The following is a 17434-nucleotide window of genomic DNA, read 5'->3' as shown; positions in this document are numbered from 1 at the left end:
CCAAGCAGTACACTGAGCATTCCACTCAGTTCAACACATTAAAGCTCGCTTTGGAAGAGTTTGTCTACAACTGCAATAATGCAAGAGCAAACACAATAGATTTGAGTATGTTTATTCTGCTGATTTACATAAATGCTGCATTTCTAGACAATGCATTTACAAAAATAATCTTTCCAATCTGCTGTGTGTGTCATATGAAGAAAGGTGGGTTAAACATGTATTATTGTGCTATTCTACCTTCGCTAATCATTTTTCTAAACCAACCTCCCCACTTTGGGGTAACTGTGACTATTGGCCATAAAGGGACAACTGAGATCAGTTAGAACAGTCACACTTATCCTGACCCCTGACCCAGAACATCAACACAGTCACAAAGCACATTCAGCGCTATCAGTACACTCATTCACGGGTCATTGTGCACACGCTTCCATCAAAGCAGACAGACAGAATCATATAATTGCAAGTACATACCAATGGTCTGTATAGACCTGCATAGTCACAAAGCACTAATATGGTAATAATGTACTGTATCATTAGCACAGTAACACCATGTTAGCACTCTCACAGCTTTTTTCATTAGCGAGCATGTTTTAAGTCTGGCGCGAAGCAACTCAATCAAACAATTTTGCCACATGATATTTGCTACATTTGAGTGCAAATTATAGTGCACAACTGCGGTATGAAGCCATGAAACTCCTTGGATAACCCCGCCTTTCCTCATCACAAACCGGACTCACAGATATGTAATAGAGAAAGAACAAGCTACAAACAACAACACTGAGTTTCTTATAGGACATCTCTGCTAAATGCTTTGTCAAAATGGCTTTGTCAATAAGCGATCCACATGTAAATATATTCTGCATACTGTCTTGAGTAATGACCTTTGACTATAATTGTTATCCTCATGTCTACACAGTGTGCGGTAGTACTTCATTTTACTGTGTCCACCTGGTTTTGATACTTTCTAATACTTATTTCAAACGATTCAAATGCAACATATTGGTAACTACCTGGTACCAACATTCCAATACTGTCATCATATACTGCACTGGTGCATAGTACAAAGGAACTGCACAATCTATTCAGGGGGAACGTGAGGGAACCACTATCAGTTGGCAGGGTCAATCAGCAACTGAGCTTTAAGATATTCACCAGGGGACACAAACACTCCTGAAAGGGCCTGAAGCTGGGGCTGGGTGCCAGCTTTCATTAAACATTAATGCTTTAAGCACTCATTTTGGAACACAGTGATGTCCTCACAAGTCTTGATTGCCTGATTTGGAGTTTCCTTGAGAGCTTAGGCTGAAAAGAAATGACATGTTTTAAGTTATAGAGAGTTATGTTTTTTACACTGACCTATTTTGTATGGTAGTCACAGGTCTATAATGCCAGAAGGTACAGAGATCAAACTGAAGCCTGCAGGAATCATATAACAATGTACAGACAGCACACCGGTTTCCAATACATTCCTGTTCATTCACACAGTATAGACTCTTACTATCAGCGACAATAAAGGCTAGGCAATTCTGGCATATCTATTCATATTGGTTGGTTCTTGTGGGTCTTCACAGGAATATGGGCTGAATCCTGTACGATTGAGATGTGGATAAACTGGATTGAAGACACCAGGAGCGATCAGAATAAATCAAAAGAAAGAAGAGTGAAAAGGGAGCAGTCCTCAGGTCCCATCACTCCTATAGGATCACAGAATAGCTATAGCTTGGCACTTAAACGAGGCCAGAGCGAATCTCACCAAGTTCCCACAGGAGAGTGTTCATTTCGTACACTGAACTGGCCAAAGATAGTCTGGTCTCTTTTTACACCTGTACAACTCTGATGGGAGATGTGAGGGCATTCAGTTGCTTTGTTTGAAATACAACAAGAAGGGGAGAAGATGAATCCTCCCACCAGCATTTTTTCTTGCTACGGAAGTCCAATTAAGTGAAAATGTGGAGCACGACTTCGGGGCTTTGGAAGAACAAGAGTCCCTTTGGGCACTTGGTTGCAGCTCAGTTATCAAAACAATAACAAATGCTGCTTTTAATCACAAGATCCCACAATTCATTAACCATCAAAGAGCTGACTGAATTGACATTATGGCTGCTACAAAAGACTAACAATTTTCTGGTGTTAAATTGATCCCCATTCAGAGTCCAAGGGTGTCCTCTTCTCTTTTATATTTGAATACCTTTTGGACATTGAACGTGTTTTTGGACCAGTACCTCCTTTGGCTTTCCTGTGCTTCTTTCAGTGCGTGAGAGGTCAGAAGTCCAGTGTGTTGTGCTGGTAGCGCAGGCGAGGACTGTTATCACTGTAAAACTGACTGAACCACCGCCTGTGTTTCTGGATGGCAGAGTCCTCCTTCACCAGCAGGGGCTTAGAGATGTACTTCTTATTGTTCCAGATCATCACGTCCCGCTCAAACTGGGACATAAACCAGTCAGAACAACAAGGGGTCAGTTATATCAAAACCTGAAATAAGTAGTGATCAATCTGACACGAATGTTCACATAAAAAGCAAAAAACTGCCAATTAGTGACTTTTTAAAAGTCACATTTCAAAGTCTACCATGTATTCTACCATACTGTATATTCACCAGATTATGATGAATTGAATATTATTAAGGATACTAATAATCTGTATGAATTGACATGCATGATATTCATGGTTTTGGAATATGATGTACCACATTGAGAACAGTTTGATCATTGGCTGTACAGTACAGTTCCTGTGTGTTTCAACGTGTGTACGAGAGTCTGAGGGCAGGAGTAAGCTGGGCAACATGGTGGGGATACATGGTACCTGGATGCACTCTGCCCTCAGGATGAACTTGGGCACCAGTGGGGGGATGTTGCTCTGGTAGAAGATGGTGTGGGACACACACTGCAATAGAGGCTCCACGGGCGTCACACAGTGCATGATCACACCCCGACCCAGGAAACTGTGGTCGAACAGCAGGAACACCACCCCTGGACCAACCTGGAACACACAGACATATATTACTGACACATACACATCATGTCCATGTACTAAACATAGTGTAGACACAATTCTGGACAGAGCTAAATGGACCATCCATAAAAAAACGTAGTTGATTTATGGTGCTGGACACATCAGACTGAAACACTGTTATTGATACAATACTAAGGTGAATGTTAATTGCTTTCTATGATGAGAGTTTTGATACTATTCTATGTTCTGCCTCTACAGCAACCAGGCACCACACTGTCCAACAGCAGTTGACCTAAGACAGAGTTATAGGTCGTCTCCACACAGCCAAAGGTGTTGTTCAACGTCGCCATAGTGACTGAGGCAGCTCGTTTGGAAGCAGCCATGTATACACAAATCCAAAAGCACAGTGAAGCGAAAACAAGAGGTGACAAAGATGTCTGCATGGTCAGTTTATTCCTTTGAGACGGTGATATATATCTTAGCTAACGGAGACTGTAAAACGAAGAGCAGTCTTGGCACTGGGTGGTCTTGGCTCACACACTTGTTGACAATGATGACTTCAGCTGTATTTTATGACTGAATTCAGCACCTCAGGCTCACAATTTTCCAAACACTATCTAGTCTGTCTGTCTGTGATTATCTGTACCTGTCGAGCCACTACATCCATGTCCAGTAGAGGCCAGTGGCGACCAAACACAGTCAGAGCATGTTTCACCAGCATCTGGGAGCAGTGCTTAGTGGGCTCAGACTCAGCTTCCCATTGCACCTGGAACACACACACACACACACACACACACACACACACACACACACACACACACACACACACACACACACACACACACACACACACACACACACACACACACACACACAAGTATTTGTAAGGACACACCATTGAGGCACCATTTAAAGAGGTTCTAAACGTTTATATAAGTAGGGCCCAGAGTGGTAAGGTCTCATGGTCAGGAAGCCCTTACCTTCCAGTCGTGCCTCACAAACTCCCAGGTCTTGCTGTTGGTGTAGCGCAGGTCAACCCCACTCACAATGCCTGGTGTGTGCAAGTGGGCCAGGTGGGCAATATCTGCTGCATTCTCAGGGATCTCCTACAGGTGGCAGTCACAGAGAGGAAAAGGCACAGTTGGCTTTCTCTTTATAAGACAAAGTCTTCAGGATTTACTAAAGAACACATTGACCTAAAGTAATCATATGGTAAAAAAAAAATACACAAGTATAAAATTAAGACTTTTTCTTATCACACACATCTACAACAGACCTCTATGTGTGCGTTGATGAAGTGCTCAGTGCGGCCCCGGTAGACCCATTCCCCTCGTGTGATCTCCCCCTGCTCCGGTACTGTCCAGCCAGGTTCCTCTCCGTCACAGTGGAACCACACCAGAAGCTGACCATTGGTCTCCATACTGTGCCAGCAGCGCACCTTAGCAAACTCTGGCACTAACAATCCACAGAGGGAAAATAAACAAAATCATTATATTACTCTAAATGACAAATCAATCTGTTTTTAAAATGTAAGACATTACACTGTTTACAATCTCGGCACCCAGAATCAAATCAGCTACTAATGTTAAGGCTGTCACAAAAGATTGCATTTGACAGAAGTAAAATCCCACATTATTTTAGCTGGATACATTATAAACATGGTTAAATTACATTGAGTTGGTCGTGGCTTCTCACCTTTCTCTGCATAGGGGATCCTCACACACTTTCCGTCTTCCCCCCGGAACTGCCAGCCGTGGAACGGGCACTCTATGCTCTGCCCCACCACACGTCCCCCCACTGCCAGGTTGGCCCCCAGATGTGGGCAGTAGGCATCCACCACGTAGGCTTTGCCCTCTGTGCCCCGGAACACTGCCACCTGCTCACCTGGGAGGAAAACAGATTTGGGAAAGGAGGTCAAAACTAAGCTGTGAGAGCTGGGTCTTAAAATTAGATGCCTACTATAATAAAATACTTGAAATATCAACTTAAAGTCAATTAAGACACACAAATGTGAAGACACCTAATTTATTGAATGAGCATTTTACTCTTTGAAGGACATCTAATAAAATCTCTGAAAAGGCTGCATTGCTCTTTAAATCCATAGGGTGTCCCCAGTAAACAATGTATTCAGGGCAACAACAAACGTATCCATAGGGTTGCCAACCCACCTGGCTTGGCCTGAACTCTTCTGTAACCAACCTGTACTCCTGGCAAGCACTGAAACTATTCTAGGAGATTAAATAAATAGCTACCTAAATACCTATAAACAATTGGAAACAGCTGCGTTTGGTACACTTTCTTTCAATTGTAAACAATGTTGAAGGCCCTATTTCATTTCCTGGAATGAGCTCGGTCTGAGTTGGCAAGCTTAACAGTACAGTAAATGAAAAGAATGGACTGGGTATGAGTCAATAACATATATGTCATATTCTCACAATCATATTTTCAACAAAGTCAGCGTTAAATGCTCATCTGAGGTATGGCCCCTGTTTCCTGAACTGTGTCACTGCATCAGAGAAGGGCAGGTGTGTTGTATGTGCGACCTACAGTATATATAGTTAAGTTGGACAGGACCGATCAGGAAGTTACAGGCACATATACCACAAGCACGTATACCACACTAAGCCACAGCCCACTGCATAGTGAGCCATCAGATTGAGACAGTGTGGGATTGGATACGGGACCAGAGGCCAAGCAGCAAACTAGCTGGCTTAGCTCCTGACTGTGACCCCACGGAGCTAAGATTACCTTCAGATTAAAGCCACCCAACCGTCACTAAGGATAGGATTCAGCAGCCCTGGCAATGCTAGGCAATGAGTAGGCCCTCCCGGTTAAACCCTCGGAAACCTGGATAACGCCCTGCCGCCCAAATGACAGCAGATGGGTAGAGTAGGCCGTGACTGCAACCACACTGTCTGCAGGCCGGGACAGAATTAGAGAGTGTGCAAATGTTGACTGAGATATATTGAGAAGAGTGTCCTAGACTGACTGTGTACTGCATAAAATGGTGAAACTGACTGGACTGACAGATTTCAGGAACAGGTGTGGCTATTTACAACAACAAAAAAAAAAAATGAACAGACCGGAACTGACAAATATTGATTTGGGTCAGCAGAATCTGGGACAGGCTCTTACTGGTGGCTGGAAAACTGGCACAGAGAAAAGGGGAGAGAAAAAGAGAGGAGGATCTTGGTAAATCCATTTGGGGAAGTAGAGAAACTAAAGAGGCTCCAAAAGAGAAGATAGCATCAATCCAATAGGCCTTATGTGTTGGACTAATGATATGCTTACTGAGTCAAGTAAATGCTCTACTTTCCGGCTACCCGGATAAAGCACTAAATAAACTTCAGTTAGTGCTAAATATGGCTGCTAGAATCCTGACTAGAACCAAAAAATTTGATCATATTACTCCAGTGCTCGCCTCCCTACACTGGCTTCCTGTTAAGGCAAGGGCTGATTTCAAGTTTTTACTGCTAACCTACAAAGCATTACATGGGCTTGCTCCTACCTATCTTTCCGATTTGGTCCTGCCGTACATACCTACACGTACGCTACGGTCACAAGACGCAGGCCTCCTAATTGTCCCTAGAATTTCTAAGCAAACAGCTGGAGGCAGGGCTTTCTCCTATAGAGCTCAATTTTTATGGAATAGTCTGCCTACCCATGTGAGAGACGTAGACTCAGTCTCAACCTTTAAGTCTTTACTGAAGACACATCTCTTCAGTAGGTCCTATGATTAAGTGTAGTCTGGCCCAGGGGTGTGAAGGCTGGAGCAACGAACCGCCCTTGCTGTCTCTGCCTGGCCGGTTCCCCTCTCTCCACTGGGATTCTCTGCCTCTACCCCTATTACAGGGGCTGAGTCACTGGCTTACTGGTGTTCTTCCATGCTGTCCCTAGGAGGGGTGTGTCACTTGAGTGGGTTGAGTCACTGACGTGGTCTTCCTGTCTGGGTTGGCGCCCCCCCTTGGGTTGTGCCGTGGCGGAGATCTTTGTGGGCTATACTCGGCCTTGTCTCGGGATGGTAAGTTGGTGGTTGGAGATATCCCTCCAGTGGTGTGGGGGCTGTGCTTTGGCAAAGTGGGTGGGGTTATATCCTACCTGTTTGGCCCTGTCCGGGGGGTTTCATCGGATGTGGCCACAGTGTCTCCTGACCCCTCCTGTCTCAGCCTCCAGTATTTATGCTGCAGTAGTTTATGTGTCGGGGGGCTAGGGTCAGTCTGTCACATCTGGAGTATTTCTCTTGTCTTTTCCGTGTCCTGTGTGAATTTAAATATGCTCTCTCTAATTCTCTCTTTCTCTCTCTCGGAGGACCTGAGCCCTAGGACCATGCCTCAGGACTACCTGGCTTGATGACTACCTCCTTGCTGTCCCCAGTCCACCTGGCCGTGCTGCTGCTCCAGTTCCAACTGTTCTGCCTGCGGCTATGGAATCCTGACCTGTTCACCGGACGTGCTACCTGTCCCAGACCTGCTGTCCCAGACCTGCTGGAACCCTGACCTGTTCACCGGACGTGCTACCTGTCCCAGACCTGCTGTTTTCAACTCTCTAGAGACAGCAGGAGCAGTAGAGATACTCTCAAAGATCGGCTATGAAAAAGCCAACTGACACTTACTCTTGTGTTACTGACTTGTTGCACCCTCGACAACTACTATGATTATTATTATTTGACCATACTGGTCATTTATGAACATCTTGGCCATGTGCTGTTATAATCTCCACCCAGCACAGCCAGAAGAGGACTGGCCACCCCTCATAGCCTGATTCCTCTCTAGGTTTCTTCCTAGGTTTTGGCCTTTCTAGGGAGTTTTTCCTAGCCACCGTGCTTCTACACCTGCATTGCTTGCTGTTTGGGGTTTTAGGCTGGGTTTCTGTACATCACTTTGAGATATCAGCTGATGTAAGAAGGGCTATATAAATACATTTGATTTCCTGCAAAAAAAAACCAATAACGAGTAGTGTATGAATCTGATGTGTCACTTATTTTTTTTTACATCCAACATTGTAAATTGGACATATAATAAATTTTATAAACTGGGTGGGTCGAGCCCTGAATTCTGATTGGCTGACAGCTGTGGTATATCAGAACGTATACCACAGGTATGACAAAACATTTATTTTTACTGCTCTAATTACATTGGTAACCAGTTTAAAATAGCAATAAGGAACCTTGGGGGTTTGTGGTATATGGCCAATAGGGCTGTATCCAGGCACTCTGCGTTGTGTCGTGGTTAAGAACAGCCCTTAGCTGTGGTATATAGACCATATACCACACCCCCTGGAACCTTAACCATAACAATATGAAATAGAATGTTGTCCAGGCTTGACGTAGATTCAGGTGAATGCTTTAGGAACGTTGAGCCATTGACTGCACCAGAAGGCAGTCTGCGAGTGGTTTATTTTGACAATGAAGCACTGGACTACAGCCACAGAGTTTATTTGATATTGTTTTGAACCTAGTAGGAGACCTATAGACAGGAGTAGGCAAGAAGGAGTAGGCCGAGATTGGCTAAAGTAATGTCCAGTTCGTCAGAAAAGTATTGTAAGTTACTGACTGAGTGTCTTTGATAACTGCCTAGTTGGTTAGTTAGTTAACATACTACACTGAACCAAAAATATAAACGCAACATGTAAAGTGTTGGTCCCATGTTTCATGAGCTGAAATAAAACATCCCAGAAATGTTCCATACGCACGAAAACATTATTTGTCTAAAATTCAAATCAAATTGTATTAGTCACGTGCTGTATACAACAGGTGTAGTAGACCTTTTGGGCACAAATTAGTTTACATCCCTGTTAGTGAGCATTTCTTCTTTGCCAAGATAATCCATCTACCTGACAGGTGTGGCATATCAAGAAGCTGATTAAACAGCTTGATCATTACACAGCTGCATCTTGTGCTGGAGACAAAAGGCCACTCTAAAATGTTCAGTTTTGTCACACAACACAATGCCATAGATGTTTCAAGTTTTGATGGAGCTTGCTATTGGCATGCTGACTGTAGTAATGTCCACCAGAGCTGTTGCCAGAGAATTTAATGTGGAATAAGCCGCCTCCAACATCGTTTTGGAGAATTTGGCAGTATGTCCAACCCTCCTTACAACCGCAGACCTCGTGAATGGCGTTGTGAGAGCAAGCGGTTTTCTGATGTCAACGTTGTGAACAGAGTGCCCCATGGTGGCGGTGGGGTTATGGTATAGGCAGGCATATGCTAAGGAAAACAAACACAATTGCATTTCATCAATGGCAATTCGAATGCACAGAAATACCGTGATGAGATCCTGAGGCCCATTTTTTTTGTAAAGGTATCTGACAGATATATATCTGTATTCCCAGTCATGTGAAATCCATAGATTAGGACCTAATGAATTTATTTCAATTGACTGTTGCGTTTATATTTTTGTTCTGCAGTCAGCAACAGGATATAAGATAAACAGAGTAGCAGCAGCTTGTATGTGAGTGGGTGTGGGTAGTCAGTGTAAACCATCATTATCTAGCAACAGTAGCTAGATATCTGTCAGATGTAAAGTAAGCAGAATCGTGGCATGTCATAAACAATGCATGTTGGCTAGCTATCTTATGTTAGCTAGCTCATGCCTATAGATGTAACGCGGAGGGGAAGTCTACTTTCTGAATTAAGAAATAGAGTCGATACTTCTAGAATTAATAGTGTTGTCATTTAGCTAGCTAGCTACCTAGGCTAATCACCCTATTTGAAGCAGTTTGGCTGCAACATTTGCCCGGACTCAACAATTATGGGCTGCATCTGGCTACGATTGCAGCTAACTACAGTCAAATAAGGAGCATGTTGTCGTTGATGTCATGATGGAATAAGTCGAGGTAGCCTGAAATGATACGTGGTGCCATAATATAAATAATAGCTTAGCTATAAATTCACACGGATGCCATGTAATTTGTCGTAACTATTATCACAAAATGGCATGCATATTTTTTTAGGGAAGTGTGATAGTCATGGCAGCACTGTAACGTTACTCTGAATCACCAGGTGTCACCTAGTCATCAACAGTTGTCAAGTTTCTGCCCCATCAGTCCAATATCCCTTTCACCTAACATTTCCATGTGCATACCTGTGCATGCTTTGTGACCATAGAAATTGTAGAAATGGTGATGCTTTTAGGGATTGATTCCGATTTAGTAATTTACGCCTTGTCAGTATCTGGTATTCAGACTTACCTTATTCAGTAGCGTAATGCGCTCTACAGGTGTGGCTACCTTGCGCGCTCTGAATAAACTTCATTAAACCGCTGAAATCCCTTCCACTTGCTGGCCAAAATATTTTCTAGTGGAGTTTTCATTCAATAAGGTTTTCAGTACATTTATCTTAAGCCATCCCTTTAAATACGGTGTACCTTTTCAGTTAGAATTTTGTCGACAGACTTGAGACCATATATGTGTAACAGTATAGCTTCCGTCCCTTCCTGGGCTCGAACCAGGGACCCTCCACACATCGACAACAGCCACCCTCGAAGCATCGTTACCCATCGCGCCACAAAAGACGCAGCTCTTGCAGAGCAAGGGGAACAACTACTTCAAGGTCTCAGAGCAAGTGACATCACCGATTGAAACGCTATTAGCGCGCCCCACCGCTAGCTAACTAGCCATTTCACATCGGTTACATATGCATATTCGTCCGTTTCAAGTGGTAGTTTTAAAATACTCTGATCTTGTAGATTATTTAAGTTTAGGAAAGTATTTACAGTATAAATCATAAAAATCTGGTTTGGAGAGCCTTTACGCACGAAAGAAAATGGTGGATTGATTCATTCTGACAATTGCCACATTCAGTTCTTCAACCCATGTTAATGTTGGAAGATTAGTGTACATATAATTATAATAGGGAGAATAGTGTACAATAGTAGGCTATACCCTCGCCTATTGACAGCACTAACTATGGAACTGTGTGAAGACATGGCCAAGTATTGAGCCATGCGTCAGTTCAAACTATTACAGCTTGGTCTGTAATAGTAGTCGCTCCGCTCCATAACGATTTAATTAGCTTACTTGTCTTCTTCTTTTTTTTTCTTTTTTTTTACATTATCAACTTTTACTAATGATCCTCAGCAATAACCACATGGCCACGACAGCGTTTACAGAGGAAGCAAATGAAGGTTAACAAAACAATGGAATTAAATGGAATGATAATGTAGGCTATACCAACTGAGGGGAACTAACAGTAAATTGGCAGTTGAATATGTGTGGTTATTAAGCCAACTGACGGTCGATACTGATAGTGGCTAATATTTAACATGATAGAAAATAGGACACCAAAAAAGTTCTGGTAGCCTATAATCATGACATTTTGAGAGTGCCCATTCCTGCAAGTTAAAAGGCAGTACAATTTAAATTCTGTATAATGGCACAGCATTTCATAAACTCTACTAAAAGTTGCTATGTTGGTATGCTTCAGTTTGCTGCCATATGATTGGTTTCACATTTGTCTCCAGTGATTATAAGGTCAAAAATATCTAAAACAAGTGTCACATAAAATGTACAATTATTTTATCCAAACAGATTACTCATTTACCTAGCTCTTATCAATAGCTCTTAACAATTTGTAAATCACAGTGCATAGAGAACGGTGTTATTTCTATCGCATGCTTTTTACAGTTGGAACCAGTGGTTTTGCTAGACCTTATTCATGGTTTCCTCATGCGTAAAAGTGCGTAGAAATGCGTAAAAATGATTAGGGAATTAAATCAAGGTCAGAATGCATCATATCTGTAGACACACCTCCACCACACCTTAATTTATTCAATCTCCACCCCAAACAAATAGCAGGTGAACAGCCTGCTATTCTTATGCTTAAATTCAAGGTCAGAATACCATAGAGAGAAGAGTGGATAAAAAGGGAATTGCATTCCATTTACATGTGCTTAACTCGGGTCAGAATCAGGCCCTTACAGCATATTCGTCCAGTTACTCTCATGAGACTGTGTTTGGGGGGGAATGTAGATTAATGTGCCTGGGGAGAATTGGAGAATAATTAATCCCATAACAGGGGGAGATTTATCAACTCTTGCTGACAGATAATTAAAGATAAATAATTCCTAAATCAGCACTTTTTCCCAGTATGGCAGTATACACTGTCATAGAGAATGTGGAGAGATGGAAGAATCTCCAATGTAAAAACATAATATTAATTAATTAATTAATTAAAAACATCTGGGTGGTCAAAACTTCAACAGTACTGGTCTCACATTAATCTTAATTTATAGTCCGTACTGTACATGTGAATGAAATACAAATAGCACTGAAGTGGAGGGCCAAGAGTTTAATTTGAGGTTTGACACAAGACTTTTCCAACTCTTGTGTCTGCAGAAAGAAAACATTGCAGGATAACTAAAACAGTTGACTTAGCGAATCAGTGGGTCTCACCTAAGAACTTGTTTTTATTTGACAGGTTGTGTGACTTTAATTCATGTCACCCACTCGACGAGCATTCTTAAATAGCCTAATCTCAGGCCTTGAATAGAAGTAGTCAGCCTCACAATGCATTGGTGTGTGAAGAGCATTAGTTTTGGAGGTCGGGGCAGCTAAGGTGTGTTGTCAGGCCTGACACACAGCAGAGGCTTGTGCAACAAAACCAACCCTTGGGCCTTCTGCTTTAATTATTTGAAATGGTTGCGTCACCCTGTAGTAAGAATGTATTGATTTAATGACTGAGTCGCTGTTGTCACAGGTCAGCACAGACAGAGACACACAGCAGAGTTTCAGATGAAAGAATGGAGTAACTAAAATAAAACATTAGTGGTCATGGCATCCATCTCCAGGACGCTGAAGCAAACACACATTGATGGTGATCAGGTCCCAGTAAACAATAAGGAGGTTGGCTTTTCAGATGAAATGTTTCCTAACAGCCAAGTCATCAACTGTTCAATGGTCCTTGGTTAACAAAGGAAGGCAGGCAGATTATTTGAAAATGTCAACACAAAACCAAAATGGGCCTTCCAACAATATAGGGTTTCTCCTGGCAAATTGGCATGGCTACATCTAACTGCACATGAAGAACAATGAACAGGTGAGGCATTGCATTGACAAGGCAACGACCACTGGAATGTCAACAGTGAGCGCATGTCAAACAATCTTCAATGATATGTATCTATGTTGGATTGTTGAGACCTGCCTTGGCAGGTTCTAAAGATATCACATATTCAAAGTTCAAACCAATTCAAGATGATGGCAGAGAAATGGCAGACAAAATGTGCAGAGTGCAGTCAGCTAAAAGAGGTTATGTAATTATTTTAATAATTATTCAGTAGAACCTAATTCTTGAGTAATGATTAGAAATCCAATCACAATAGGCTACTCTGTGTCGAACCCTGTTTGTCCAAATATGTCCAAATAGTTCTGCATTATTGCGTCTACTTCTGTGACTAATTAGAGAGTAGAATCTATTATATAACTGTCTGGAGACACTGATGACACATTTATTGCTCTCATATCACACAGGGTTACAAATATGCTGACTGGATCATGCAATACAGATGTCACCAGAGTCAGAATAATACATGGCATTCCTTTCAGAAGTTATATTATTTGCCTAAGAGACTCTTATTTTTTTTATTTTTTTACAGCTTTTCTGTGTAAAGGGCAGTGAATCTCAATGCATAACTGGTTTTGGTCAAACAGGCATCTAATTACTGTTACGATGCTATTCATGATCTTTTCTTTGGCTAAAGTAGGTTACTGATTAGATCCCATGATAGAGCTATGAGTAGCAGGCAGCCAGAGAAAAAGGGCATCCCAAAGAAGAAAAAGAATGAGGAAGAGAATGTCAATGGCGTATCATCATAGTGTTCTCTACATGGTAACAGATGATCAGTATAATGTCTTCCTCATGGGGATTAGTATTTTTTTGTACAGTTTTGTGACTGCATCTTTTCTGAGGACATGCAAAGATGTTCAGTAGGCTACATACAAAACCACATGTACTGATTAGTGCATGTCAAATGTGACTGATTTCATATACAAATTCATCTTCAGTGTTCCACACATTCACCAGCTGACTTTTTGGTGTCAGACACTCAGCACGAGGCAACAAACTATGCATACTTGAATGTACAAAAAGTCCATAGTTTGTGTGGCTCTTGGAACCCCAGGTTGTCCATGCAAAAGAGGGCGCTTTTATTGTTTCCCTATTCCAACCACCACCACTCAGCAAGCGGATATAGAGCTGAGACAAGGAAATGGACTGTAACCTAAAATCAGGTGTTCAGTCAATAGAATTAAACTGCATGTGTTATTACACCTAAGGAAATGAACCAAAGCTGAACTTTAGAGAATAAGACCAAATGTAGTCCCTTTATTTTACACAGTAGAGATTCCATCATTTCAAATAGGCCTGATGGAAATAGTTGAATTGAAATAATTACTTTTAAACATCCTCTGACTTACCTGATCATAACTAGGCTACTATAAGCACCTACACTGTTTATGTTGTCATATGAGACTTTGTATACAAATGGTGTAAGCTTAAATCATGCATCAAAAGTGCTTCAAAACGTAGCCTAATCATGTTGGTAGGACACTCATAGGCCTATGCACATCGTAGTGTGGCTTTTTGATGTGACAATGTTCACACAGGAAATGTGAGTCAGAGGAGTCTTGGACTGTTAATTGCAGGTAGGCTACATATTTTTTCATTTAACGTCAAATGGATAGGATGTTTTTTTTACTCATGAGTGGATACACATTACACAGCGAGAAAAAGGGAGAGAGAAGGGATACCTAAACAAGGACAGGTGCATTGTCAGCATCTCCACCTGGATTCGTTATTGGACTGTCCTGCCTGACGTGACAACCACATGTATTACAATCAGGAGTGAGACAGGCTATTTTTATCCTATGATGCGTAGCCTTTAATTCAACTGTGAGGTGCACTACTGAGACATTGTGTGTGTGTGTTGCAACAAAAAAAAGCATGTAGATATGCACAAATTATTTGCTTTTCTCAGAGACTGACATATTGTCGTCTAATGGAATGTGTTGTTGGTTTGTCTGTATTGTAGTGGGTGACGCTGTGAATACCTAAAACAGTTACGTTCTTGACATCCCCTCGCTCCAGCATGTGAGAATCCAATACTCGATACCAGCCGTTGGGATAAACGGGTGGCAGTTCGCCAGTTTTCCGTCTCCGACGCACTTCGTTTGCCGCTTGGGCGCGGGAGCGACCGTCTTCGGCAATGTATCCAACCTCGTCGGGAGTTCTGAGCAGTTCCAGGGGGGCAAACAGTAGTCTATATAGCCAGCCCATAGCAAGAAGGGAAACCCCGGCGAAGATGCAAGCCACGGCCCGGGCTGGGGCACCTGCCAGCCCCGCTTTCCTCCACAGCTCCGGGTATCCACCTCCTAAAATTGAGTCCAACGGGTCTCGCACGTGCACGATGAGACCTGCTACCACGCTTATCCCTATAACTGCCATTATCTTGCCGAGTAGAGACATGCTTTGACCCTCCATCCCCTCGTGTTATTTAGCCTATAAGGAGATCTCCAGACAGAGTATACGGGTGTTTGTCCCTGGCTGTCACCCTCTGGCGTCACCATGAAAACCTCTCCTCCGGTTCGGGCCACTGCAGCGCTGTCGCACTGGTTCCTGTGCCAGATCGGCAGTGTGGCTTCACAAAAAGACTGACTTAATAGTTTGTCGTACTGTAGTCTTGTCAGGTGTGGCATAAATGTTCTATAGGCTATTGTCGTAAGGCAGAGCGCCTTGGAAAAGAGATGCGACACTTGGGTAATAGGCCACGCCTCCGACAGATGAGAAGTCAAGCTTGGGATGAGTGTTACACAATAGTCTTTATACCCAGGCATAAGCCAATGGAACATTTTGTAGAATTGCAGAAAACATGGTTTAAACCTGCAACACTATCTAAGCACCATGACAAAATGTGTAGAATTGCAGGAAATTAACCTTAAAGCTGCAATATGTAACTTTTTGGGCAACCAACCAAATTCACATTAAAATGTGACTTACAGATCTGTCATTGTAATTGAAAGTCTAAGACACAGTAGATCTGGTTTATGTGCACTATTTCTATGCTTCCTATTCTTAAGTTTTATTTTTGCATCTTTTACTTTTGTACACCAGCTTCAAACAGCCGAAAATACAATATTTTGGATTATTAAAAATATATTTCATGGTACAAGGATTCTCTATACAATACTGGCTTATTTTGTGACAATTTTTAGCATCTAGGGAATGGAGAAATTTCTGCATAGTGTACCTTTAAAACTTCATTTTTTCTCACTGCTGTCATAAGGAGGCCACTAAAATGTTTTTGCAACAAGGTGGTGGGGCCCCCAACCAATTCTTGCTTAGGGCCCCCAAAAGGCTAGCGCCAGCTATGTTTACACCACTGCTTTTACTATATGCCTTCATCTTCTCTTTCTATTCATACCCACCAAAAAATATTACATGTACAGGTATTGTTGGGTGCTCATCACTGACAAAGAATTAATCTAAACTGTGAGATATGGGTGGTTGTTTGATTTGATAAGGCAGTTGGCAACCCCCTTTAAGGTGCATTAACTCCAACTGGACTGGAGTGTGGACCTTGTTCATCTTTCAATCACCCACATGGGTATATGCTGTCATTAAGGGAAAGAGTGGCTACTTACTTTTTTGGTTACTACATTATTCCATGTGTTATTTCATAGTTTCAATGTCTTCACCATTACTCTAGAATCTAGAAAATAGTAAAAATAAAGACAAACCCTGGAATGAGTAGGTGTCCAAACTTTTGACTGGTACTGTATGTGTACATTTATTTTGCAACGCTCGCACACACATGGTCTTGTCTATATGTCAGCCATGTAGCTATGTCACAATAGGACACCGGACTATCTCCTAGAATCTGGGGACTAGGATTTATGCTTACACCTGTCCATGTCCCGTAAATAAATATCGGATGATTTATGCAAAAACGGAGTGCTCGCCTCCTTTTTCTTTATTTGCCAGGATAATCAATTGTTTTAGTGTCCTGTGGTAAAGAATATTTGTATTAATTTTCAAGTCCCTCGGCTAAGCACCTGATTCCCTTTTTGTTTCAAGCTGCAAGCTGGGCTGAAGCTGGGTACGCGTTCATGCCACTGGTCAAGATTCTGTAATAGGGTTTTTCAGTTTATAGGCTCTGGTTCTAACTGCACCTTCTTCCCAAAAATGTCAACCCCTTAGTGACTGTGAGCAACTCATCTAATCTCAGATTGAACTATATTCCTTTAGTAAATTGTCAGTGATCTATGGTGGCAAAAATAAGTACTGCAACTAATCAGAGAAAAACAATTCCACTGTAAATTCTGATGCAACTTGGGTGAATAGGTCTACCCCAACATGCTACTATTTCTATCACCATCGGTCTTTGAGAAATATATATATATAGTAAGGGGATTATAATGTACATATACGACCATTTCTTGATAAATACAAACAAAAACACCTTTCAGTGGTGACTGGACAGTATTAAAA

At 42.1% G+C, this 17434-nt stretch overlaps 1 protein-coding gene across 1 annotated transcript; it reads right to left on the bottom strand.

The window, feature by feature from the left end:
- Positions 1–96: 96 nt before the first annotated feature.
- zgc:92275 (Rieske (2Fe-2S) protein) lies at positions 97–17363 on the bottom strand. The gene is made up of 7 exons (XM_014132683.3): positions 14998–17363; positions 4648–4836; positions 4229–4407; positions 3933–4058; positions 3599–3718; positions 2803–2979; positions 97–2424 (listed from the first exon to the last, which is right to left on the bottom strand). The coding sequence occupies exons 1-7, from the start codon at positions 15425–15427 to the stop codon at positions 2263–2265; spliced, it is 1383 nt and encodes a 460-aa protein (XP_013988158.1). The 5' UTR covers positions 15428–17363; the 3' UTR covers positions 97–2262.
- Between the last annotated feature and the right edge of the window lie 71 nt (positions 17364–17434).

The sequence above is a fragment of the Salmo salar genome, chromosome 01 (assembly GCF_965601325.2).
Source record: "Salmo salar chromosome 01, fSalSal1, whole genome shotgun sequence".
NCBI classification, from domain to species: Eukaryota; Metazoa; Chordata; class Actinopteri; order Salmoniformes; family Salmonidae; genus Salmo; species Salmo salar.
This window is presented reverse-complemented; position numbering and strand designations above follow the sequence as displayed.